The sequence below is a fragment of the Lineus longissimus genome, chromosome 14 (genome assembly GCF_910592395.1).
Source record: "Lineus longissimus chromosome 14, tnLinLong1.2, whole genome shotgun sequence".
In the NCBI taxonomy this organism is placed as follows: Eukaryota; Metazoa; Nemertea; class Pilidiophora; order Heteronemertea; family Lineidae; genus Lineus; species Lineus longissimus.
In genome coordinates this window covers 10,726,429-10,753,332 of record NC_088321.1, presented here as the reverse complement: position 1 = coordinate 10,753,332, position 26,904 = coordinate 10,726,429, and the positions used below count along the sequence as shown (strand labels likewise).

General features: G+C 42.2%; 3 protein-coding genes across 3 annotated transcripts in view; all 3 read right to left on the bottom strand.

Moving 5' to 3' along the window:
* Positions 1-4,014: 4,014 nt before the first annotated feature.
* On the bottom strand, positions 4,015-6,618 carry LOC135498680 (uncharacterized). Its single transcript, XM_064789063.1, has 3 exons — positions 5,920-6,618; positions 4,712-5,749; positions 4,015-4,542 (listed from the first exon to the last, which is right to left on the bottom strand). Exons 1-3 carry the CDS (start codon positions 6,616-6,618, stop codon positions 4,015-4,017), a joined length of 2,265 nt encoding a protein of 754 aa, XP_064645133.1.
* A 15,402-nt stretch (positions 6,619-22,020) lies between these two features.
* LOC135498671 (uncharacterized protein K02A2.6-like) overlaps positions 22,021-26,904 on the bottom strand; it is a 238,054-nt gene continuing 233,170 nt past the window's right edge. The window contains exon 3 of the mRNA XM_064789054.1: positions 22,021-22,320. The gene's annotated coding sequence lies outside the window, so the exon portion shown is untranslated. The remainder of the gene's footprint in view (positions 22,321-26,904) is intronic.
* LOC135498919 (uncharacterized) lies at positions 23,007-25,636 on the bottom strand. Its single transcript, XM_064789437.1, has 3 exons — positions 25,080-25,636; positions 24,627-24,816; positions 23,007-24,515 (listed from the first exon to the last, which is right to left on the bottom strand). The coding sequence occupies exons 1-3, from the start codon at positions 25,345-25,347 to the stop codon at positions 24,062-24,064; spliced, it is 912 nt and encodes a 303-aa protein (XP_064645507.1). The 5' UTR covers positions 25,348-25,636; the 3' UTR covers positions 23,007-24,061.

Sequence of the window (26,904 nt, the reverse complement as noted above, 5' to 3'; positions counted from 1 at the left end):
GAGCAGCTTAGAAATAGAACTCAGCAAGATATCACACTCTATAGGTTTTCACTTATGAATGATCGCCTGGTGGCCAAGTCTACAATCAGATGATATCGTACCAAAATTCAGTATAACATCAAAAGTCACTTCACACAGTTTAAAGTTCATAGCCCTAGCGGATAACAAAGGTGCCACTGTTTGAAACAGGACACAAGAGACAGATGCCAGTACACCTTTGCTGAATAAATTTATGGCTGGAGACCTATTTTATAAAGCGAACATTTATACTGATGGATTATCCTAAAAGAAATAACTTACTTCATTAGTTGCTCGCCTTGCTCTCAGCTTCTGGGAACGGGGTGTTCGCCATAATATAAAAAGCCCCCTGTCCTATAATAGAGAGCACCTCATTTCCGTTCCACACAAAATTGGTGGAGACATTTGGCCTGCCTAACTTTCGGGTTCCCGGAAGAATACTGGAAAGGTGAATGAATCAATTTTTAACTGCACATATAAAATGAGACTGTACAGGCTGATACCACAATAAACATGCAAACTTTTCCAACAGAAACAGTGGTAATTTAGCCTTGGTCGCTGCCCCTCAAAGGTGTTGTAAAACAAAAGATATTTCCAGGCATGGATCCAGAAGGAGTGCCCCCCTCTCCCGCCTATTAATGGCAGACCAAACCATCTGTTTTCAAAAGTCAATTATAAACTAAATTATTTCCAAAATAAAAAGCCTGGCAGACAATCACTGCTGAATACACTAGTCATCTCTGATGGTGTTGACCACCTTGCATATAGCCTCAGAAAGAAACATCAAGGACCCCAGGCAGTAAAATCTATGAATTTCAATATTTGCCATATTTGACCTTTTACTGAAATTGTGGGGAAATGCATTTTTTTTTAAATCAATCCAATTTTCATAATTTTTCAGAGGGAGCAATTGACTGACCTCTGTAACCAGACAATTTTTTAAAAAATTCAGAACAACTAACGACGAAATCGGCCAACTTTGGCAACATTTCTAGTTCTGGCCTTTGGTTACAGCAAATTGAACATAGTTTTTCATTGTGTTGCATTGATAATGCTAAACTTACCAAAGATATTCATAGGCAAAGGTTTCTGAGGCTGACAGGTTAAACTGCCTGCAGAATATGCTTTTAACCTGAGCCTCCATCTCTTCTTTCATGCAGTGGGAGCTGAACGAAATTTTCCCGCTCAGTCCCATTTCAGCATATTCTCCTCGTGCCGAGCCTTTCAGAACGGCCATGTTGGGAAAAAATTTGTGCTTGGGGATGCAAACCACATCCTTCACCACAACTTGTGCCTTTCCTTTGCCTGCTGTAGTCCTTCGCTTCTTTGCTGCTGCTGAACCCCTCCCGCGGTTCATAAAACTCGATGGCAGTAGGCCTAAGCCATTGTCAACGCCATGGGTTGTGGAACTCTGTGGTAGTGGAACTCCGTGAGCCTGAAAAAAATTTAAAAAGTACATTCACACCAGATCATTAGCGTACGGTATGTGCATGTATGTAGGCATGACGTTATGTTCAGGTTAACTGCACATGAAGGCAAGACAGATGGTTATATAACTCTTAAGTCTTAAGATAGAATCGCCTTTTGGTGGTGCACGTTGGTGTACTTCGTTTATATTGTGCAAGTGAACTACATCATATGCGTGCATATAGCAGCATGTAGGCCTACACAGTGGTCATCGCTGCGCCATCCAATGTAAGAGACCAGTGGCCGACTTCAAAAGGGGTTCATACTGCCATCACCTAGGAGGGCCCTTGGGCCTCCTGTATATGTAGTATAGGCCTAGGCCTACCATACCTGACCTAGTACCATACCAGGCAATGCATAACCAGGGCGTCCACAATGATAAACCTATTCTCGGAAAACCGAGACGGTGCAGACTGTCTACCGACAAGCTGAAAAACCATTGAACAACTCACCATGGGCACACTAGCACTCGCAGTTGCCGTTGTTTCACTTTCACGCTGCCCGGTTTGCTGTAGCAGCGGCATAAGAGCGGCAGCAACAGCCTGCTGTGCCATTCGAACGACATTCTCCTCTATTTTCGAAAAGCGTGCGAACCAAATAATTGCGAACCTCGTTCGCATGGACGGCTTCGTCGCTTGTACCAATAACAACGAGTCTACTGCACATCCGTCTGCCCACCATGAAAATGCAAACCATCAAACCATTATTCCGCAACTTTTCATGGGATGAAACAATTTTCATGGGATGAAACAATGATTTTTGGCTGTTTTTCATGGGATGCAAAGAATATGCTTGTTTCATAGAATGAAATGTACTTTATATATATGGTTTGAAATAAGGCCATTATTTCATATCGTGTTGGCAAATAATTGAATTCCCACATGGCGCCCGTGGCTGCGTAAAACAATTATATGCATACCACAAGTTTGTAGCGTATACAATTTTTCATGGGATGCAAAGAATGTTTTACGCACATATTCGTGGTTTGTAAACCATTGAAATAATGACTTTGCGAATCCACATGGTTTGAAATAATAAAAAGGATAACTTGGTATGGTTTCCAAACCATGGATTTGCAGAACTACTATGGTATGGAAACAATTTGTGTATGTTTTCCTGGTTTGAAAATACCGATGGTTTAAAAAATAAAAACGCTGGTTTGAATACAAAATAATTGTTTCTAAAACGTACTTTATTGGATGAAATAATTTCTGATTTGTTCATTTTTTGTTTGAAACAATGACATTATTTGAAATAATTTAGGGAAACAATTAAAGTCCCACATGGCGCCTCATATAACACTGGCATTGGTCATGCTGCTCAAAATACATACTTTATCAGCTTTTTGGTATTATCTTTTACTGATACAGCAACTTTAAAAATGAGATGATGGTAAGTTCTGTGCGCGATGTCTGGCACAAAATAACTCTTGTGGGGGTACTGATGAGGCTATTCCCTTTATAAGCATCATTGATGGCTTGGAAGCCCGTTCAGACCCAGGCCTGGGTCAGGGAAAAAAAACTATCCATCGAAAGGTTGTCCAAAAATACCAGACAATGCCTATTATTGAGCCATGTCACGTACTAGTAGGCCCTGGTATTTTGGACCGTGAAGATCCACATTGTATTATGTGTAAATGATTTCTTTTCCTGAACTATGGCAGCCTTTTACAGGCAAATCTGGCAAAAAAGTGCCTAAACATAGGCAACTAAAACTACCAAACAAACAAGAGATATATCATTATGAGAAAGTTTATTTTCACAGAGGATATACAGAGAAATTTCTGAATTAAGAATCAGCCGGATTGCCCAACAATGTAGTAGTAGACATCTCAGTCACCTGGATCTGTTCGGAAGTGAAGCATCATGGCTCATGCTTTACTGTTTGAGCACATCCACACAAATCGATAGTATTCCTGGTCAATATCAATGACGATATGGTGGAACACATGACATACCTCCAGTCTCATAACATAACATAACACTCACTCAGTCACTGTCACTCTGATATGTCTGATGACTATTCTACCAGTAGCTTTATCAAAAGGCTCAAAATCATCTGGTCATTTGGCCACAAGTTGTAGAAATTATAGTCGGACTAAGCATATTCATCAACAGAACTCAAACAGGCTACCATCATGCCATTCTCACTTTTAACCACAATTTTTTGAGACACGCTGTGCATTAAAATATTTTCACAATATCGCGTCCTGCACGTCATGCGCAAGTAGCTAACAGTACCATAACCCCTTTCGCTTGCGTCAGCGAAATGGTGTAACTGTGCGTCCTTGAGTTCTCGGGTTTTACGCACCTATCTATCTTGAAGGCGACCACTCTCTCAAGATCTGACACCCAGTCCTGCCAACTCACTTGTTGCTCCTCTGGGATTGGTTCGTCCCAACCTAGTTTAAGTTGGCATAACTCCTGAAGTATTATGCGTGCGCGCAAAATGAATGGGGCAAGTAGTCCAAGTGGATCATAGATTGAACTAGTGAATGACAGGATGCCTCTCCTCGTCGGTGGCTTGTTTTTATCGAGCATTTTTAAATCCGAAGGTGTCTGAGTCTGGGCACCACTTCACTCCCAGTGCTCTCTCCGATGGGTGGACGTCCTGATCGAAGTCCAGGTCCTTCACCCCCTTGGCAAGCTCCTCCTCTGGGATAGATTTCAGCACCTCACGGTCGTTACTTATCCACTTGGTTAACCGAAACCCCCCTTTAGCACACAGCTCTCTAACATCAGCAACCATTGGTATGGCGATATCTGCAGAGCCTCTGCTGTCAAGATAGTCATCGACGTAGAACGATCTCATCAAAGCCTGAGTTACTACCGCATCATAACTATGTGCATTGTCCTTTGCTGTTTGATGAAGTGCGAAATTTGCGCAACTCGGGGAGGAAGTTGCACCAAACAAATGAACTTTCATTTGATATTCCAAGACGTCATTGTTTACATCACCGTCCTTCCACCACAGAAATCGCAAGAGGCTGGCGTCGTTGTCGGGGAAGTTCACCCTCATGAACATGGACTCTATGTCGGCCATCACAGCCACCCTTTCCTGTCGAAACCTCATCAAAGTCCCGACAAATGAACTGGTAAGGTTGGACCCTGAAGCAGCGTGTCATTGAGTGATGTTCCATTGTATTTTGCTGCACAATCGAACACCACTCTTCTTTCAACTTCTTTTTGGTGGGATGGAATACTGCATGGTGTGGAAGGTACCATACCTTCCCATCTTTCCTGCCGAGTTCATTCTCTGGAACCGCTCTTGCGTAGCCCTTTTCCAGGACATTTCCCATGAAGAGACTATACTCCTCATGATACGTTTCGTCCCTTTGAAACCTTTTCTTTAACATAGCCAGCCTCTGTTCGGCCTGACGCTTGTTGTTGGGCATGATGGTGCCGTCCTTTAATGGCAAACCAAGCTCATATTTGCTATTGTCTTGCAACGTGACTGAAGCCTCAGCCATTGCCATGAATTTCTTATCCTGGGCGGAGAATTCAGGCTTGTCATCGATTGTTCTTTCCCTAAAGTCAGTTTCGTAGAACTTCTTTAATTGTTCCTCGAGAGGTACCTGGTCAATACTGACCCTGTTTATTGACACTGTTCCTTTGTTTGATGTTTCATTGAGGGGACGGTTTATTGTCCACCCCAGAACAGTTTTCACTGCATAAAGCCCATTGCCCTCACTCTTGATTATATCCCATGGCTCGAGAGCCTTGGGAACATTAGAGCCAATCAGTAGCCCTATGTCTGTGTCTACTTCGGTAACTGGTACGTGTCTGAGATGAGGCCATCTGTTGATATCCTTTGGTCTTGGAATATCCTCTCTCGTGATAGGCAGCGTTGTCTGGGTATACAACACTGGGAGTGGGATATAATCCCCGTTTAATCCACTTATTTCCAGTCCCTTTACCTCATGTGAAACCACGGCTTTCGATTTGTCAGTCATAGTACTAACTCTCAGGTTTATTTCCCTGCCGCTTGCTCCCAGTTCACTCATGAGCCTTTCAGTCATGAATGATGCTGAAGAGCCATTGTCAAGAAAGGCATACGTGAGCAAGACCTTGCTCCCAGCCTTGACCTTCACTGGAATGATAGCTATCGCACAGTCTTGATTGACTCCTGTACACCCATTCCTGACGTCGGTTGTTTGTGCAGAATTTCCTGTATTCTGCCCTGTTCCTGATTCTGGATTCCTGTGGAGAACGGTTGGGTGTGCTCCACTGCACAATTTGCACGAAAATGGTTCGTTGGTGCACGACTTAGACATATGTGAAGTCCCAAAACATTTGAAGGAGATGCCTAATGACCTGAGGAATGCTATCCTTTCCCCCTGTGTTTTAGATCTCAGAGTCATGCACGCTTCCAGGAAATGATTTCCATTGCAATAGAGACAAGGTTTCTCTTTTGCCTTTGCCCCCTTGGACTCACCTGATCCTGACTGCCACTACTTGTGTCACTTACGTTCGTGACAAATGAACCTTTAGGCCTTTGTTTAGCAGTAGACGTATTTGATTTACGTGCCTCTGCATGCTTATCCGATTTAGCCGATACAATGTTCCCAAACACAGGATCTGTTGCAATCCTTGCTTCCTTATCAACATATTTGACAAAGTCTGCGAACCTGGCCCTTTGGCCTGGTACATCCTGAATGTCCACTGCCCTCTTTCTCCATGCTGCCCTCATCCTTAAAGGTAGCTTGGTGGAAAGTTCCTTCAAGTTCTTGGGGTGGTCAAGTTCATTAAGGCCCATGCTGTCCTCAGTAGACAAGGTATTCATAACTGTTGCCAAGAATAGCGCATAGGCTTTGAGAGCCTTTTCATCCTCGTTTTGGATGGTGTCCCACTTCAGGGCCTTCTCCACATAAGACGTTGTGATTCTGTATTCGTCACCAAAGTGATGCTTTAGCAAGGCCAGCGCCTGGTTATACTCTTCCACAGGTTTCATGTGAACACAACTGCGTAGAATGTCCTTGGCCTCACCTGCCGTGTATTGTTCAAGATAGTACAGCCTATCCGCAAAGCTGTCCGTTTTGCTCATCACCTCATGCTCGAAAGCCCTCATGAATAACTTGTAATCCAAAGGGTTGCCGCTAAATGTTGGTATTGAGCACACTGGCAAGGTGGCCATCAAGTTCTGTTTAACCCGAGATTCCGTGATGTTATTCTGGCGTTTCAAGAGTTCCTCAATCCCACTGCTGGTTGAACTAACTGAAGAGCGACTAATCGGAGCCGCAGCTTCACCTACCTAACCCATATCCGTTTCCGGTGTACGCTTTTCGAATTTTGGAATGTTTGGATTAAGCGGTACGGATCATCGATTGGAGTCATAGTCCAAGAAACGATTAAAAACCTTGGAGCGACTGTTCGAGATTTCTATCTCGGTCTCAATATCCGAGACAAGACCACAATTGATTTTTTAAGCCTTTTAGCAGTTAAATTGTCAATGTTTGACCGCGACGCATCAAAGAATGCGTCAAGTAGTGAAACTGAAATTCGAATATGATATACGGGTTAGTCTTGCGAGTAACTGGTGCGATGGAAATTGGTGATTGACCACGGAAATTTTTTTATAATCGACAAATTAGACAGACTTTGATATTTCCACTGTTTTCAGCCAACTGGCAGAAAAAACTCAAAACACGCCCCCTATTACCCAATTAGCAAAATTCGAAATTAATTTTTTCATCAAATAATTTCTTTATATCTGTAGACTTGCCACAGCAAATATTTTTTCAATACCTCTCCAAATATGTACTTGAGAGTAAAAAACATGCACTCGTCTAATTGATAGGCCTCGACCCTCCAACCTATGAATATTCATTAGTGGTCTTGTCTCATCCAACTCCTGTCTCTGGAGCTGGAGCTCTGCCTCCTCCTCCTCGTGCTTTGGCGCAGCTTTCTCTCACGTTCCTCTAACTTCCTGCGACTCTGAAGAGCTGCAGCCTTTGTCCTAAGTGAGGCCAGCCTGACCTCCTCACGCAGCCTTTCAGAAGTCGCCACACTTCTGGTAGACTGGCTACTACACACTGCTTCTGAGACCGTTATGAATTCAGAGGGAGTGTATGTTATATTATCGAGCGCAGCGCCATCTGCGATTAGCATCATAAACCAGCATCATCGTACCATCACCTATTTGCATACTAATTAGTGTCATGAGCCATATACGGTTAGAGTTTTCTTTCTGAGGGTGATCAGTTTGGATTCACTAAACTGAACCATGCAGACTTTCACGTTTAAGTTTATTTCTGGATCTGGTTTCGTCTTCGGGAGGCGGGATAAACTGTCTGGTAAGATCATTTCGCGTCCTGGTACGTACGTGATGTCGTAATCGTATCTCTGCAGGCGCAATAGCATCCTTTGTAATCGTGCGGGTGCGGCAGTTAGGTTTTTCTTGCAGATCATTTCTAATGGGCGGTGGTCTGATTCTATCATGAAGGATTTTCCGAACACGTAGGTTTGGAACTGTTCGGCTCCAAATACACAGGCTAACAGTTCTCTTTCTATGTTGGCGTAACGTTTCTCAGTGTCAGTGAGACTCTTTGAGGCGTATGTGATAGGCTTATTGTCCTGTATTAGCACTGCTCCTAATGCGTTTAGGCTTGCGTCAACTTGGATAGTTGTCGGCAATTTCGGGTTGAAATAGCTTATTGTTGCGGTTTTGCAGATCTGATCCTTGATAGCTTGAAATGCTGCTTCCTGTTTGGGTTGCCATTGAAAGTCAATGTCTTTTTGCAAGAGTGTTCTGAGTGGCGCAGTTAACTCACTGAGTTTCGGGATGTATGGCGCTAAGTATGTGACCATACCGAGGAATGACTGTAGTTCCTTGACACTGCTTGGGGTCGTCAGTTCGTTTATAGCTTGTACTTTCCCTGGATCGGGGCGTACACCATCTCGGCCGTAGATATTTCCGAAAAACGTGATTTCGGATTGCTTGATGCTGCATTTGGCGTAATTGAAAATTAGGCCTTTTTTCCGCGCACGTAACATCAGCTTGTGGAGGTTTCTGTCGTGTTCTTCTTCGGTCGTTCCGTATATTGTGATGTCATCAGCAATAGAGACTACTCCGTCTAGTCCCTCCAGGATCTCATCCATCGCACGCTGGAACAGGTCTTGCGAGATACTTAAACCGAATGGAAGACGGCGAAAGCAGTGACGTCCAAAAGGGCTGTTGAACGTTGTCAACGCTTGGCTCTCCTCATCCAGTTCGATGGACCAATATCCGGATTTCGCGTCGAGTTTGCTGAAGAATTTTGCGCCGGCGAAACGGTGTGTTAGCTCTTCAAGCGTTGGCGTATGGTGCTGGCTTCGTTTCAGTTGCTTGTTCAAATCCTTGGGATCGAGACATATCCTGAGTGACCCATCAGGCTTGTTTACGTAAGTGATGCTGGAGACCCAATCTGTTGCTTCGGTGATGGGTTTGATGACTTCCATTTCAATCATGCGCTTGATTTCGGTTATAGTATGCTAATAGGTGATGGTACGATGATGCTGGTTTATGATGCTAATCGCAGATGGCGCTGCGCTCGATAATATAACAGTGTACTCCTGCACAGTCACTTCATTTGGAGAATAAAGTCCTTCCATGTCCTCCTCCCGCAGCCATTTCCGCACACGATCGCGGACTGACTGGGATGAATATAAACTAGATTCCCTAGAATCTGTCATGGCATGTTCCTTTCCTATCATTCATAGATCCAATGAATAGTATCGAAAGTTTGTTAATAAATGTGAGAGCGATATCTGGCGACCTGTTTGTAATGCTTCCAAAGCAAAAACTAAACACACTCCTTTTAGTTATATTCAGCCTTTCTTTTCCTATTAGACGAGATGATACGATTAACTGAAATATATACAAAGACAAACATAAGACATAATGATAAAGAACATAAGACACATAAGTTACCAACCAATGCATAGAACCCAAAGCATGGAGGGACATGCACTAAAGCTTTAGCATTGCATTGTAGCATAGCATATAAACAAACCAACAGACTCCCTATTGAGTCACACAGTCATAATACAGATATCACAATAACAACAAATTACGCTAATCCATCCACCCAAACATTGGAGCCAATCTCCCAAATGGGTCAAATTATTATATAATGTTCCCTGTATCATGGTCACCTTAGCCTAAGGTCATGTACCAATTGTTCCCTTGGTAAGCTGTGCAGGGTATGCTTATGAATTCTTGGAAGGGCCACGCCACAATGATACCATTGTCATACTATTAACTCCTCCAGGGTCTTGCCTAAACATGTCGGCAATTAAAGAATCAAATACAATGGACCACATGGCTCTCACTTGTGAAAATACACTTAAAAGTTTAAACTAGCTAATATACGCAACTTCAACCTAAGTTAAGAATTACTCTTGACAAGATAATAAACATGAAGTGGTATTAAAGATACAAAGTATAGTTATCGGAGTTTCCGAACATAACTCAAGCAAATTACATGAAATAGAGAATAACTGAATACATTCAATCCTTACAGGTGCTGAGTTCATCTGAGCCAACTCTAAACCGTTATAACCTAAACTGAGAATAAGAATAAAGCGGGAGACTCACCAAACTTTATGTCCATTTATATATCTAACTCCTACAGGATTTCCTAAAACCTTCCTATACCTTAAAACTGATAGTGATACTGATTGATAAATGAAATGATTGGCCAGTCCTGTCTCCTTGAAGTTCCTACTACATGTGCAGGGATTAACCGACTGCTAACAATGAAGAAGGTTTAGCCTAAATGTAAGGGGTTTACAGATACAAATTTAAGGGTTTTTTCCCATGATGCTCTGAAAGTTTCAGAGGTAGCTAAATTTAAACGGAAGAAGTGATCATGATAATAAGAAATACATATCAGATCAGAATGAAATAAATTGGCTTCTACACAGGGAAAGTTTCCATCCACGGTTAGCTGATGGCCCATGAACATTCCAACCATGGAGCCCATGGATGGATAGTTCATTATTATCGCAAACAACGTTTAACAACTGGTCTCCCATCAGCTATCCACTGATGGGCCATGGGTGGAACGTTCATGGGGCTTCCATGGATGGAACGTTCATGGGACTTCCGTGGTAGATTCTATGCTGAGTTCCATCATAGTTCCACTAGTGTCAGAGTGTATCATTTTTGCTCCCTCCTGATTGGATGAAATGTGATCACTTAAACATCCCTTAGAAGTATACTCTGTCCTTGTCCTTTGCCCCTTATTTACAATCATTTTACTTTACAATTACTTACAATTAATCCCTTCTATACAATTAACCCCCATATTAACATGTTACAATCAACGGCTTCCCCACCCGCTTTACAGTTATTTACAATTAATCCCTTCTATTCAATTAACCCCCATAATTACATGTTACAATCAATGGCTTTCCCCACCCGCTTATCGTCTATCTCCAACAGCTTGGCCCAGCTGTCGGGGCTATCCACAGCCAGGCACCTGTAATTCGTATAGCCACGGCGAAAGTCTTTCTCCTCTGGCTCTGCTGGGCCCTCATCTCGACAGAACAGCTTGACGCTGTAGGCAAATGAGCGCTGCAATGCAAATGGCGAACGATTAATAAGAATGCAATATCACAGGGTATGGCTGTTTGTCTGGTCAAAATAAAGTAGTGATGAATAGTCTAATTTTGGCCATCTCCATGTACATGAGGGGTGCACTTGCAATCTGCAGATACATGTTTGCTGCTAACTGAATACATGAAATGAAACATATATCGTAACTCTATGGCAGGTCCATGACAAGCACATATCACACTGTTGGATGAACCATGTATCGAGAACTGCATTTAGGTTGAGTTCTATACGGAGATCAAGTCATGCATGTTGAATTTAAAACCAAACTGGAGAGCATCTGAACGAAGTTGATTCCAATGGTCCAATTATGATGTCTACCTATAATGCTTACAATCATGAGAGCCTGTCTCTGACTCTTCTCCGTCTCCAACGGAGTTCTCAAGACCTTCGCAAAGATATAGTCGTTGAACCTGCCGACCAGCATGGCCATGGGATGTACTCCCTTGGGGTTTCCATTTAGCTGTTGAATAGAAATATACACTTACAGTAAATCTATCAAGCAGAACAGGTCAGATCAATCTAGAGTTTATATCAGATAAGTTTAGATTTATGTTAATGGGCAGGGTGAATAATATCAAAACTCCAGCCCAACAACGCAGACAGCACTCATCAGACAATCCTTTTCAACATAATCACGATGAGCAGTATATTGTCAGTTGAGTGGAAATGTTGATGTTGATGTGCATGTGATTGTACCAGGTTACATAAGACTGGTCAAGCGACTTAAGCACTTAATACACTGCTGCTAATAGGCTAATAGCGACCTATATGTAAGTTACTCTGGGACTCTAATGATTGATTCTCATAAGTTTTGGGGCTGTTAACTTAAGATCGTTTAGTGAACACCCCGGGGTGAACACTCAATGTTAATCATGTGTATGTTCCATACTGTGTGAATTACGTTTATTGATTTCGATTGCTATAGCTTGGCCGAAAGACAAGGTAACTGTATTCTGGATGGACCCAGGCAGATGCATACAAATTAGAGGAATTACCTTTCTCTTCAGGTCACTCCTGTACTAAGTAAACCTATGTTTCTTGTGACTGTAGCACGCCTGGATAATGTGCGGATCTGTAGAATCTAAGCCGTGCGTATTCAGCAGCGATGTTATTATATCCTTGAAAGAGAAAGGACATGGTGAAAGATGAATCATATTAGTGACTAGTGACTATGCAGTGCACATGTTCCGTTAACTAGTATTTAGAATGACTTCAGTCAATATATAGGCTTGGATCAGGCCTTCGGACACCGTGGCCGTGGCCGTAACAGAAAGATCATCATGGCCTTATCATTGCCATGTTTTACAAAGAGGGTTAAACGAGTTGTTATTCTGATTGGTTGTGATTGTTGTCCTTGATTATGAGGCCTACCACTGAACACCTAGCATGATTTGAAATGTTTGCATGGCGTGGGATCATCAGTTTATGGTTACTAACTACTGTAATTCAAAACTTGACTTACTGCTAGCAATTGGCTGTTGTCTGGCATGCATACGTCAAAGGAAAACGACTTTTTTAGCCAACAGTCATATGGTTCCTGCAAATAGATATGTAAATGTAAGAAAATAAACGTAACCATTCATAAAGGCCTTAGTTGAAGTTGCACAAACTGCCACAATGATATGTATAGAGAATATGTCCATACCTGTCAGTCAAAGTCCATTATCACCCCTGCCGTTTTCCGGTGTAGAAGTTTAAAATGTCCTATAATTTGGATAGAATGTCCGGGGAACAAAGGTGTCTATTATGCGCTTCAGTCTCTGAGCTACAATAGATCCGGACACTTTTTCCAGGGGACTTTTTTTACTTCTTCACCAGCTACATAGATCTCATTACCGTCTGCGCTAATGACCCTAATATTAATAATATCCCTAGTTTCTTAGATCATGAGATAAAATTACAATGTATTCAGATTAAGAATTCTTCTTCAATAGTTATTGAACCTCACCATTATAACTGACTCGGTTACTTTGAATGCTTTTGATAACATTTTCTTCAGAGATGCGATTTCTCTTGTCATGGCATCCATCTGATTAGCCATTTTGTTATTGGCCGCCTTCTGGTGGTCAGAAGCCTTTCTTAAGTACGCCAACTCTTTGACTGAAGTAAAGCAGAGACAGCATGTATCAAATGTATAGAAAAGTGGTTTAATTGCTTTATATGTTGGCCACGTTTAATAAACATGTTCGAGGACCTCACTACACATATATAAGTATATCTGAAGTGTGAGAAGAAAATGATAAAAGAAGAGTCGATTATCAGGGGCGGAGCGTGATGTCGCAGCAGGGGTGGGGGGGGGGTCACCCGTTTCGTCAAATGTGAGTGCTGAAGGCGTTAAACCCTGCGAACACGAGACCGAGCAATTCAAATAGCATTCTGCGATTATATACCATAGAGAGCGCGGGAACGATCCCATGTCGTCACCAGTATCCCGGATGTCGCACACTATTGATTTAGCAAATTAGGGTTGAGGGGAGTCTCTTAGTCTTAGCCTAGGTAAATGTTCCCGAAATAAACAAACTCGCCGTTTCAGGTGACTACAGCGTATTGTCAATATTAGAGATTGGAGGACCCAGCTATGAACATTATGATATTTTATTTTATAAACTTACGGATTTTGGCCAACTGCCCAGAACGTCCATCTGCTCTTGAACTTGTGCTGGGCACCACTACATTTCGATGTCTGCTTGGCGGGGAGAAGGCGACCGAACAGCAACTTCTTCATCGAATAGTTCCTGGCTTCCGGCTTCTGCAGGCACCGACTCTTCTTGTGACACCTGTAAAGTTACAGAGTGATATTTGGACATGTTCTGACGAAACATTATCTGCATGGTGGGTAATATCAAGTAATACTCACAGGTATACCGCAGGGATGTATAGCTCCCTGGATTTCGTACTAATCTCTTATGCTAATTTCTGATCCGGCGAAGGAAAATTTTAATGATTTTATATACCTTTTCAATTTTACAATTGGTGCCCCACGGAATGTCGCGTGTCGGCATTGTTTAGCGGGAAACCACATTGTTGGCCACAAACAGGGACTGGGCCGGTGTAGAAGTTTAAAATGTCCTATGATGAAATGTCCGGAAACAAAGGATTCTATTATGCGCTGAGCTGTTGACGGCCATGGCCTCTATAGAACCATATGCAATAATCTGTCTGAATACAACAAAAACATTGTCTCTGATTGATAATGTCTCTGATTGTTCCCAATTTGATCCGAAAAAACCAAATGTGCTACAAACAGACGCGTCACTCCGAGGGCTAGGTGCTGTGCTGATGCAGGATGAAAAGCCTGTATGTTATGCGTCCAGGACACTTTCAAGAAACTCACGCCAAGAAACTCTCAACCAATCAAAAACTCCAAGTCGATTCAGAGAAATTCATGAGCATGTTATACCTGAAGGGGTCGAGTCTGGATAACTCACCGCTTCACCTGATCTGCTGTAACAACACGTGTAGTTTCACGTGGACCGGAGCGGAGCATATCAATCAGGACATCTTTGAGTGTCGCACGTGTGGACTGCTTGGCTCACTGTGTTGCTGCACGGAGTGTGCTCGCGTCTGCCACAAGGGACACGACTGCAAGTTAAAAAGTACAACACCAACAGCTTACTGTGACTACTGGGAGAAATGGAAATGTAAATCACTGATTGCGGGTAACCAGACCGTACGCTATGACCTCCTCAACCGTCTCTTGATGGAAACACAACTAGTCAAACTCCCCAACAGCCGCAGTGAGAACATCCTGTTGTTCCTGGTGCAGACTGTTGGACGTCAGCTCGTCGAGCAGCAGCAGTACAGGCCGTCGAGAACAAGGTCGGCCAGGAAGATGCCGGTCACTGATATTGATGATGAGATGCCAGAACACGACCTTGAACCTCCACGGTTCAGTCGCAGAGCGTTGGAGCGTATCCTCAACGACTGGCTGGCCGTCAAATCCATGATCCTTAGCGGCTCGGAGCCGAAGAAGGAAAGGACGCGAGTTGCCAATGTCGTGTTTAAAGATCAGGCGTACATGAAGAGTCAGAGTGGCACGTCACATCTGGACAAGTTCACTCATTGTCTGCTGTTTAAGTGTAGTGTAGAGATGTTGGACAATCTCCTGACCACGTTTATTTGATAGATGCAGAACGACGCCACTGTGAAACGTAAAGAAGAATACACTTAGGTAGTTACATTAGTTAATACGAGATGTCTCTACTGTAAGCATGTTGTATTCGTTTACGTGCTTTTCAAAGTCCTTTATCATCTGTTCGCCAGTGGGTGCTCCATAATTCTTCTCAAAGATTTTGTAGTAAAGCCTGTAATACAGGACGTTCCATTCTCCTCTCCTCCTGCTTTTCTCCTGCCCTCCATTCCTTTGGCCTCGAGTATTGCTGGAAACCACCAGTGCCCGACTCCCAAGCTGCCTGTAACTGACGGTTCAGTTCACCTATTTCACCTCGATCAACGTCACTCTTGTCTTTTAACTCTTTTGTCTCCTGTCGTGCTCCTAACAGTTCATATCTCGACATACCGCCAGGACCCTTTCCCGCCTTCAATTTGAGCATTCATGTTACCTAACTGGGTTCTCAGTTGCTGATTTTCCTCGGAAATAATGCGAGTCTGGTTCTTCCACTTGTCAACTTCCTCCTGTAGAGGTTATTTGCTCTCTCCTCTGCTGAAGCCTCACTCGTTTTTAGTTTGTTCATTTCAGCCTTTTGAGCTCTCAGTTCGTTTTCAAATTCTGCCTTTGCCTCACTTTTCTTTTTTAACTCTCTGTTCAGTTCTTTCTTCGACTCTGCCAACTGGCTCTCTAAAGCTTCAATTTTCAACCTATTTATTTCTCTGAATTGATTGTCAAGAGTCTGTACGATAGTACCTTCCAACCCATCCACTCTGTTCCTGAGAGTCTCCAGGGACGCCCCTACGTTCTGCAACGCCTCAAGCAACTTGGCGTCCACAGACTTACTACTGACCACACTCGCCTTTGACATTTCTGGTAAGTTCGTGCCTGTAACGATTGTACCCTCAGGCTGGTCCTTTATCGCATTTTCTTTTCCCTGCATACCATCCTTGGAAATGCTCTGTTCATTCGCGTTACCTTAACTATCTCGCCTGCCCTCATTTGGCATGCTCTTTCCTTTGCATATTGGACACTTGAACTTGGCATCATTTCGAAGATATGTTTTGACTGTGGATATCTTCAGGCCCAAGCAACCGAAATGAACCCACTGACTACATACATCGCAAACAAGCATGTTTGGATTATCCGGTATGCGCGCTTCAAGACCATCGCAGATCTTGCAGGAAAACACTTTATTCAGAACTATATCTGGTAACTTTGTCCCTTTCATCAGGTATGCGAGTATGTGACTGAAGTGATCGATAAACCAAAGCATATACGTCATCCTATGAAAATAACTGAAAGAACACAGCTCATAGATAAAAACACAACTTGTTCTCTTCACACCTGGACTCTGAATCCTTGAAATGACATCACATGAAATAGAGAATAACTGAATACATTCAATCCTTACAGGTGCTGAGTTCATCTGAGGCAACTCTAAACCGTTATAACCTAAATTGAGAATAAGAATAAAGCGGGAGACTCACCAAACTTTATGTCCATATATATATCTAACTCCTACAGGATTTCCTAAAACCTTCCTATACCTTAAAACTGATAGTGATACTGATTGATAAATGAAATGATTGGCCAGTCCTGTCTCCTTGAAGTTCCTACTACATGTGCAGGGATTAACCGACTGCTAACAATGGAGAAGGGTTAGCCTAAATGTAAGGGGTTTACAGATACAAATTTAAGGATTTTTTCCCATGATGCTCTGAAAGTTTCAGAGGTAGCTAATTTAAACGGAAGAAGTGATCATGATAATTAGAAATACATATCAGATCAGAATGAAATAAATTGGCTTCTACAGACCTTCTCACCACTACCAGTATCAGTGCTTTCAGCAGTGTTCTTAAGCTGAGTTGGAGGTGTGATATCACCCAGATGTTCGTCAGTTTCATTGTCACAGTTCTCAGGTTCACTTAATTATTCATCTGTGAATCGCTCATCGGTTGCGTGCATATATTTTCTGTTACGGCAGTATGTACCCTTATTGGTTTTCACAGTGTATGAACGCGGTTCTGACAGTTGGGTCATTTCACAGTAATTGACCACTTTGTCAATGGTCAGTCAGAGCCATGTCATTACACTGGGGTATGCAAAACAAAGTTTGGTTGTAAAGATGTGGTTACAGAAATATTTATAAATGGTCCAGCAGTGGAGTTTGTAATAATATTTATTATTTTTTGGTTCATTTTTACCTTGTACTAAGGTTTATGCAGTCATTCATGTTACTGGACAAGTCGCCTTCACAATAAATATTATGTAGACAGTTTAGGAGAATCATCATCACTGATTAATGTTGGAATATTGTCCCTATTAAAAGAATAAGGTGGTTATCAAAAAAGAAGCCAGCCGATTTGTCTCAAAAACAGTTTTATTGCACAAATGCTACACAATGGTGTACAATGGACTTTGTTCTATTGAGCTTCTTACAGAGGCTTCCAAAATAAAAGAAAAAATACAATCAGAAATATTTACCATAGTAATGGATGAAAATAACAATGTCATAAAACCTGCAGAATTTTGATTCATTTTGCGAGAAATCATCCAAATACCTTGGTAACAGTAATGACACAGAGGTAACGGTAATGACAACCGGTAACAGTAATGAATAATTATATAACTTGTACAAACCTCAAACTTAACAATGGCCATAAAACATGGCCAAAACATCATGGCTCCAAATTTCCAACACAATAACTCTATAACATCAACACCCAATCTCTACCACTACCAGTCATACCACAAAAAAAGGGTATTGGTAAACAGAGAACTCAACAAACAAAGAACTAGAGAACTCAAATGATCGATTAGTTTTGCCTAAAATGGTACTTACTATTATCAGCAGTGTATTAAGCTGGGCCTGCTCAGGTAGATTTATGTAACATTTGGCAATAGTTTTGCAGCTAATATGGATGCATGTGGCTATAGCAGCAAGTAGGCAAGATGAACACTGCTGCTATTATACTATACATAAGAACAACTCGTAATTTTTTTACTTGTTGTCCTTTCCTTTTGTAGTCCAAGTGAAGCACAGTTCCTTCACTATCATGATCGGTGTGTAAGCTCAATGCCTTTGATCTGACACTGTAGAAAGTTTTGTTAATACATGTATGTGAATTTGATTGAAATGGTGCATACTGATATTTTGTACATGTACTTTTCTATATTCATATCTTTACTTCCAAATGAATAATTTTACTGAAGTTACAATATATATTCTACTATTTTGGAACTACAACGCTATTTAGCCTATACACCGATCATGATAGTGAAGGGACTCTGCTTCACTGGGACTACATCTCCTTACACACCAATCATAATGGTGAAGGGACTCTGTATCATTGGGACTCCAAAAAGAAAGGACAATAAGTTAAATATTTACAAGTTGTTCTTAAGTATAGTAAGTACCATTTTAGGCAAAACTAATCGATAATTTGAGTTCTCCAGTTCTTCATTTGTTGAGTTCTCTGTTTACCAATACCCAAAAAAAACGTAGATTACGGTATGCTAAATTGAATCAACTACTTGGGCACTGCCTACAAAACAGGAAAAATAGCCCTCGGAACAGCAAAAACCTTATTCTTGCCCATTGATCACTTCTCAAACTTCATGTTTATGGCAAAGTGTCATTCACTGTCAATGTAGTCCGCAACAAGTTCCCACACAACAGGATTGACCATGAAATGATCTCGCCTCTCCGTAATTTTCCTTGGTTCGCTGATGAGGGTAATGATGTCGTCATAGGAGTACCGGACTACGTCGTCAAAAATCGGCCAGAAGAAGCGGTTTTTGCCAATTTTTGACATGCATTTGACCTCCACACCAATTTCGTCATAGGCCTTGATAACCCCTGGGTATGGTTTACCATCAAAATGGTAGATAACAATGCACCACGCATTGAGGAGATGGTCATCACTTGAAGTGACAGGGATTAAGATGTCTTGCAATGGTCCTGGCCCCTCCTGCAAAGCCGTACTATTTGAAGCAGATGTAGTGATGGGTACAGGTACCTGTAAAATGAATGAAATAAATCTACGTAAGTCTACAGTATTGTCTATTGCAAGTTTCAGCCATATGATAAACAACATTATTGGCAATACTGTGAGGGGAGATGCTAATAGTACTTTTCATTCCAGCATTACTTATCTCAGACTCACTGGTACCTGGCACCGGTGGCGGAATGGACACTGGCACACTTTCACCTTCTTGCAGCAAGGCAGGGGTCTAGAAATCAGATTTGGAAAAAACAGTTAGGCCTAGCCTTTTAAGACTATGAGAGGGAATGTTAGCACACATGTGTGAATTATTTCTATACAATGTATCCTAGTTCATTCTGGCAACTTACCTTAGACTGAGTACCAGTATTGGCTGTAACAGACAACACTTGATGCTCTTCAACCGATTCATCCAGAGTGTTGTTGTTAACATCTGGCATGTCTGGGAATGTTGCCGTCTTTCCGGTCATGCTGCACATACAAGTTGCATCTCTGTAGAAAATTGATGCATGTGACAATCTCACAATCTGGTGCATAGTCATAGTTCCTGGAAAAGATGATCACAGATAAGTGTCCCTATCATTCATCATCTCAGAAAAGCAAATGTACCAAATGGGGGTCAAGGGGATGTACTAGAATACCATTGAAATGAAATATTACACTTTTCCACACAGCATAGATGAGGTGGGGGGGGGGGGGGGACTCTTGAGTATCAATTTAGCTTACCTGGCAAACTTTTCAGATGCTTCTCTATTGGCTGTAACATCTTTGAAGCCTCCTGTACTCTACTCGCCTCTACAAAGAACAACTTCACAGTGGTAGCTTCCTTCATTAAATCATAAAATATGTGTGGGCTTTGCACATCTTTTCCTTCTTTCAGTAGTCTGTCTCCTGTTCTTTTTAGTACTCCTCCTACTCCATCTGGGGCACCTTTTCCATGGGAGGCCTCGAAAAAGTGCCAAGTTGCTCCAACAAATTTCTCTAGCCTCGTGCTGAACAGGTAGAAGTTTTTCTTCTGACGGTATTGGGTTGTGGGCCCATCACTGAAGAAATGGACCGTGTCTACCAGTGGATAGTCCTTGTTGACCCATTCAAAGACCGGTTCTAGGTAGGTCCAAATTGCAGCTGGATCTTTTTGTCTTGAATCAGAGATGGTGTAGAATGCCTTGGTGACATTTTGACCTACATAGAGGCAGCCCGTGTGAAGAGTGGTCTGCTCGTGAGAACCTCCGAAATGCATTGTTTGTACTTCATCGGCATACTGATTGGTGTAATTTTCAGAGAAATCTATGTGGATCAAGCATTCATTTTCCTGCATATTCTGTCTTATTCGTCTGTATTCCCTGAATTGATTCCTAATGTTGAAGACGTGTCTTTTGAACAGCTTGATACTCTCCTGAAGTACTTCAATAGCAACTGACATAGTTGAGTTAATCAACTGCTTTTTCATTATCGTTGAACCATTATCATTTTTCTCGCTGACCCAGTTTAGGTATGTGACTGCAGTGTCATCAGCTAGGCCGTGATGCAGAATGGGAACTTCATTTTCTTTGCATCTATCACATTGACCATACATGCAATAAATGGAATCTGGGTCGCAGCTCAGAGACCTTGCTAGTTCCTCCACGTCACTTGATTCCAATGCTCCAATGTACTTCAACTTCTGAGCTAGAAATTCGAAGTTCTCATGTCTCTTGCACTGACAGGTCTTCCGATCGGATTCCTTCGGAGGCATGACCCAAAAAGGACGAAGCTTGGTAAACGCTGTATATTGCAACTGCTTGTCTGGGTGCTCAGAGAGAAATTTCGAGTGGAGATTACTGAGCGTATCAGAAAGAATTCGTCGCTGCTCCCGCTGTTTCTTGTGGGTGACGGTCATTTTTTAGCTCAGCTGACAAAGTCAGCGGAGCTAGTAGAATAGCTGTTCAAATGGTGTCCGTCCTGCAATCCATCCATCCATCCATCCATCCATCTAGGGACCCATCTGTGGACAAAATTGGACATTTCTGATTGGGAAGGCCTAGCCACTTCGTTGACGGTGCTAAATTAGGAGTTGCCCAAGGTGAACTCAAAACACGAAAAATCAGCGCGATCCGACCTGTATTAAGAGAATGAGGTCATTTCGCGTTTAGATTTCTTTCCCTTTTTACCTCGGTCCACAGAGCAAATATTGTTTTCAAATGTGGCTGAATATTTTTTAATATTTTTTCATTTTTTACTTTTAATGGAATTGATATAGTTTTCACCGCCAGTTGGCGCTGCAGGCACATTGACTGAATTTTGGCGATTTCAAATTTGGCGGTGGCTCAACTTTTTGCAAGCAGTGCCGCTGATTGGCCGATCGATAGAAGAGATGCCACCATTTAAAAATGGCGGTAGTCGCTACTTCAATGAAGATGAGTGAACTTTCTCATGTTCAATCGGTTGATACTCTTTTAATCAACATGACCATGTACCTGAAATTTGTTTAGGTACTGAAAAGAGTCTATATAATTCAGATTTATCGATAGTTTTTTATAATATTGCGGAAATTTTGTGCACAAATTAGCGAAAGTTGGTGCTCGTCTCATGTCATTTTAGAGCGAGAAATTTGTTTCCGTCGATCTCTACCACTGAAAAATCGCTTGCATAGCTTCGAATTTTTGTGAAAATAAGTATCTGAACTTGGTTTCAAATAGTCTAGAGAGTTACCTTTGTGGTGATACATATGGTATGTGATAAATATTTGTAGAATTTGTGAAATTCGGTTTTCAAACGTGCCGATGAAGCAAGCGATCTCGCGTGAATTTTGCAAGTCCTGATATGTTGACCGGCCGCCGGGTGTCAAAAACCACTCACCTAAATTCAATTCAAAGATCAAAAATAATATCTGAACTTAGTTTCAAATAGCCTACGCAATTATCATTTCGGTGATATATAATGCATGCATGTAATAATTGATTAATCTGCCTAAAACGCGCGATTAAAACGGCGAAAGATCGTGATAAACACTCTGGTGGCGGTCGCACTAAATAACTACCGGTAGGGCCCGGCGTCTGGCGGAGAAAAAAAGGTAGCGCCCGGAGGTTGAAACGGGATTTTTATGCACTTTTAACTGTATATATATGTTGTTTGGATGTATTTCTAACAGTTCTGTAACTTTGATGACCAAGCTTGCGCCCAAAGTTGGTAAAATTGATGCTTGTTTATGGACTGCGCTGGCGACCGGAGAATTCGCCGTCGGCCATTTTGGCTACGGTCCCTGAGTTGTTGTGGATGGCAATTTTGCAACAAATTTCGCCATTTACGTTTGTTTACAATTATTTTGAAAGTCACATTATGACATCGTAGTATGAATCCCACTGCAGTTTCGTTACGCAGCAATGCTCATGTTTTTGGTTTGCAATCCTGTACTGTCTGTACACTGCGCTGTGCATGGCTGTACTGTAGCTGTAAAAAAGACAAAAACCATAGCCTAGCCCTGTAGGACAGGCTTAGAGTATAACACAACAGGGCCCATATTCATAAAGCAACTTAAGTCAAAGTGGGGCACCTAATATGCATCTTAAGTTTAAGTGGGGTACTTACTTAAAATAAGTCATATTCGTAAACATACTTAAGTCAAGTGGACCACTCAAATCGAGTCTTAGATTTGAGACACCTCTGGAGCAGTCTTAACTCTAAGTCCCGCTCTAAGTGGACTGGTTCTTTCAGTTCATTTTGTGCACGGTGCTCAACGGAGATGGCTGCGTTGATGTTAGCTTGGCAACATGCATTTGCACACAGACGTGCAATTCGCAGGGAAAGGGTTTTTTGTGATCGGCTGCATCCACTGGACGCTTACAATGACTTGGAATTGTACCAGCGATATCGGTTTGATCGGCAGACAATTCTTCAATTGATTGATCTTGTGAGGGATGACCTAGAATCGAAAACTAGGAGGAATTACGCGCTGCCTGCTGAGTTGAAGTTGCTTGCGACTCTTCGGTTTTATGCTTGCGGATCATTCCAACAGGTTACTGGTGATACTGTCCACATTTCGCAGCCAACCATGAGTCGAGTGATCGCGGAGGTAACAACCACACTGAACAATTCTCTAAAACACATCATCAAATTTCCGAGACAAGAGGACACACCTCAATTATCTGCAGATTTTTACGAGATAGCTCGATTTCCCGGTGTTATCGGTGTGGTCGATGGAACGCATATTTGGATTCTAGGACCTTCGTTTCATGAGTGGAGATATGTAAACAGGAAAAACTGGTATTCCATCAATGTACAGGTTGTTTTTGATGCACATTTTAGGTTTATGAATGTTGTGGCTAGATGGCCCGGTAGCACCCATGACTCCGTTGTGCTCCGAGAAAGCGCCGTAACCGACATTATGAGACGTTGGCAAGGAGATGAGGTCATCCTTGGTGACAGTGGGTATCCATTGCGTCCTTGGCTGATGACGCCATTTTTGAACCCTAACACCCCCGGGCAACGACGATACAATCGGTCTCACAAGAAAACTCGGTGTTTGGTTGAAAGGGGCATCGGTCAATGGAAAAGGCGATTCCACTGTCTGCATGGAAAACTGCGTTATACACCGGAGAAAGCATGTGCAATCATTACTGCGTGTGCAATGTTGCAAAACATTGCTATCAACAAAGCTCTACCGGATTTCGATCCAGCAGACATGGATGATATCGAACATCGGCCACAACCCGATGAGGATGGGAACGATGAAGGGAATATCGTAGCATTTGCAGGTGTAAATGGAACTGCTACAAGAGATCACATTGTCCAGCAACATTTCTAAGGCAAGTAAGTGTAACAAATACGTATCTATTATATGCTCATACACACAATTTATTTGTTTTCAAAGGTTTTTGACAAATATTTACAACTGTGTAAATATGTTTTCATCGTTTGCCTGAAATGAATTTACAGAAGCATTTTCCATCTCCTTCTCCATCTTACTTGTTTTCATTTTCAACAATTTAATTTCTAGAACCAATTTTTCCTTTTCAAGTTTAAGCTTATCCATCTCGAGCGCACATCTTTCCTTCTCAGAAGCAAGCAGTTCTTTCTGCAGTACTACCATCTCGTCCGTATTTCCTAAATTCTTTAGGGTTTTATCCTTTTCAGTGTTCTTGGGAAGCGGTGGGCAAGGATTAGGCAATGAAGACCTCACAGGAGAAGGCTGCACCAATCTTTGGAATTTAGTTGAGGTACTGGCGAGGGCTGCCGAGGCACAACCAAGGGATGATGAAGCTTTTCGTTTTTGTGTCCGCATCTTGGGTTCTTGAAGAAAAGACTCAGTTTGATTCTCTTCCTCATTCTCGCTGAAAGAACTGAAAGAAAATGCATTTACTTTACTAACGATAATGCTTAATTTCAAGCAGATGGGCTAAATGTTAAAGTTTGATTGAATTAGTTGCTGTGTAAAATCGTTTTGCACATACCTGTCGTTGGTTGCAACGCTGTGGGTGATATTCAGGCGCGGGACAGTATTTACTGATGTAGCGATTTTAGGTTTCGGTGCACCGCTATCAAAGCCGCCATCTATACCATACACGGATGGATCATCTTCGCCAATAACAGCTGCAACTTTCTGTGAAATTATCGACGGTTCCTTAGGAGGGGGTCCACCACCTGAAATGAATTTGAAATCGGTCATGTATTGTTATTCCTGTGGCACCATTTTGATTTTCAGCATAAAATGTGTTCATTTATGATCATTTATCAAGGGGTATTTTTTATCTTAATTTTCACGACATCACATATAAGAGTACCGGGTAATTTGCCGATGGTTTTTATGTTTGTATGTATGTACATACATAATTTTAGGATAGCGAGAGTGTGCAGAGTTGGCATAGAAAAGGTATTCAATGAAATAAATTCAGTTATTTACTAACCTGTCTTTCCTAGCGCTTTTTTGTATTCCCTATATTCGTCCTTCATAGCTGATGTCAGATTCTGCCACTTTTTCTGTAGTTCTGTCATTTCTCGCACAACATGCGGATTTCGACTATTTACGTTATCTGTTATTTCAAGCCAAGCATCATGTTTGCGCCTCGATGAAACATTTGACGAAAACTTCCCCACTAGTAACCCTTTCCGAGCATCGTACGCCTCAATGAGGCGGATTTTTTCCGCATCAGAAAAGTTCGGTTTCCTCCCCATAATTAACGAGCAAGTACATGCACTTTGTCTAAATGTGTCTCGTCTGCCTGTTAATCTGTATCTCCTATGGTGTAGGCCCTACAGAATGCACATTTGAATGCCCATGATCAATGAACAATGCAGTTACAACAAGCGCAAATCCACAAGAAATGTGACACGGGTACCTGGGAATGTCTTTTCAAGAAAGATAAGTGGTGCACTCAAACTTAAGCGGTCAACCTGGCCAAGTGGGGCACTGAGCAGGTTTATGAATCTCATTTTAGGTAGGGGACTTAGGCAAGTGGACAACTTAGGACTTTTTGGCACTTAAGTTAAGAACTTTTATGAATATGGGCCCAGGCCCTCATGATTCATTTGATGGACAACTTATTTGATAGTACCTCATCATTAAGTCCACTAGATCCTGTTCTGTCACATGTCGTAGACGATAGACAATTTTCAAAATGTAGTACACCACTCGCTCATCTTTAAGCCCAGCTCTCGGCTCACATCATGTGGGCACGGTTGGCTGTTGAGTGTTATGGTTCAGTCTGTGAGACTAATTTAAAGAGGTTACACTTTTATTTTGAATTGGAAAACAGCCCACAGGACTGACTTTTCACTGAGTAATAAGTGTGCCCTTCGAAGGTTAAGTCTCTTTCTGGATTTGCTTCCATAGATGCCTTGTTCAGGATATCATCTGACCGATGCCTGATCAAGCACAGACTGTATCCGGTGGTGTACATTTCCCCGTCTATGTCACCCTTTTTTATTCAGTCAGTGTTAATTTCTCTTCTCTTTTTTTACAGATCAACTGTTGTTGGTTATTGCAAGAGGAGTCGTTGGCACATTTCAAGTCCAGGAAAGCACTTGCTGTTCCCACATTCAGAGTAAGGTGTGCTTACTCGTTTTACTGCTTTCCATTCCCGGAGAGCGTTATCAAATATCTGCCGCAAGGCAACAAATATCTGCCGCAAGGCGCTTCAAATATCTGCCGAAAGGCATCAAATATCTGCCGCACCAATAAAGTTCATTTTGTTAACCAACTCTTTATCTTCTTTTCTTCACATACAAAAAAGACCGTCCCAAACATTTGGCTGCATCCACTTCATCAATGTCCAGACAACAGTCGGTTCATTTGACCATTGTAAAGCACCAGGCCCCACCTCACAAAATACACTGTAATAATCATGTACCTTGTGTCCATGTGCATGTTATTAGTTCCACCTACGCTGCATGAAGACAAGGACTCCACTCTTTGACGTCACCACACAACTCCTTGACGTCATCACACACCCCACTACTGCAACGGCAATAGAAATGACTTTACGTCATAATACCAGGGTGACGTCAACTCAGTACTTCAGCATGCACTGATATAGCAAGAAGGTCTTTCGCATCAGCACCTCTGCGTGCTAGACGTTATAGCTTCACGTTGCCTCATAATAACGGTACCGACACACACTTGGCCCTTGCCTTCACTTATCCATTTCAGCTGAGCGCCAGGCCCTTGGGCCTCTTGTTTCCCAGTTGTAATCCGAGAGACATCGTCTCTTACGTAGAATTCATGGACGGCCT

Coding starts and splice junctions, on each gene's coding strand:
- LOC135498680 (XM_064789063.1), bottom strand. CDS start 6,618: ATGGCCACCTTGCCAGTGTGCTCAATACCAACATTTAGCGGCAACCCT. Junction 5,750..5,919: donor GTAGTGGCAGTCAGGATCAG/GTGAGTCCAAGG, acceptor CATATGTCTAAG/TCGTGCACCAACGAACCATT. Junction 4,543..4,711: donor TCGGCAGGAAAGATGGGAAG/GTATGGTACCTT, acceptor AGGTTTCGACAG/GAAAGGGTGGCTGTGATGGC.
- LOC135498919 (XM_064789437.1), bottom strand. CDS start 25,347: ATGGGGAGGAAACCGAACTTTTCTGATGCGGAAAAAATCCGCCTCATT. Junction 24,817..25,079: donor AAAAGCGCTAGGAAAGACAG/GTTAGTAAATAA, acceptor AATTCATTTCAG/GTGGTGGACCCCCTCCTAAG. Junction 24,516..24,626: donor AGCGTTGCAACCAACGACAG/GTATGTGCAAAA, acceptor ATTTTCTTTCAG/TTCTTTCAGCGAGAATGAGG.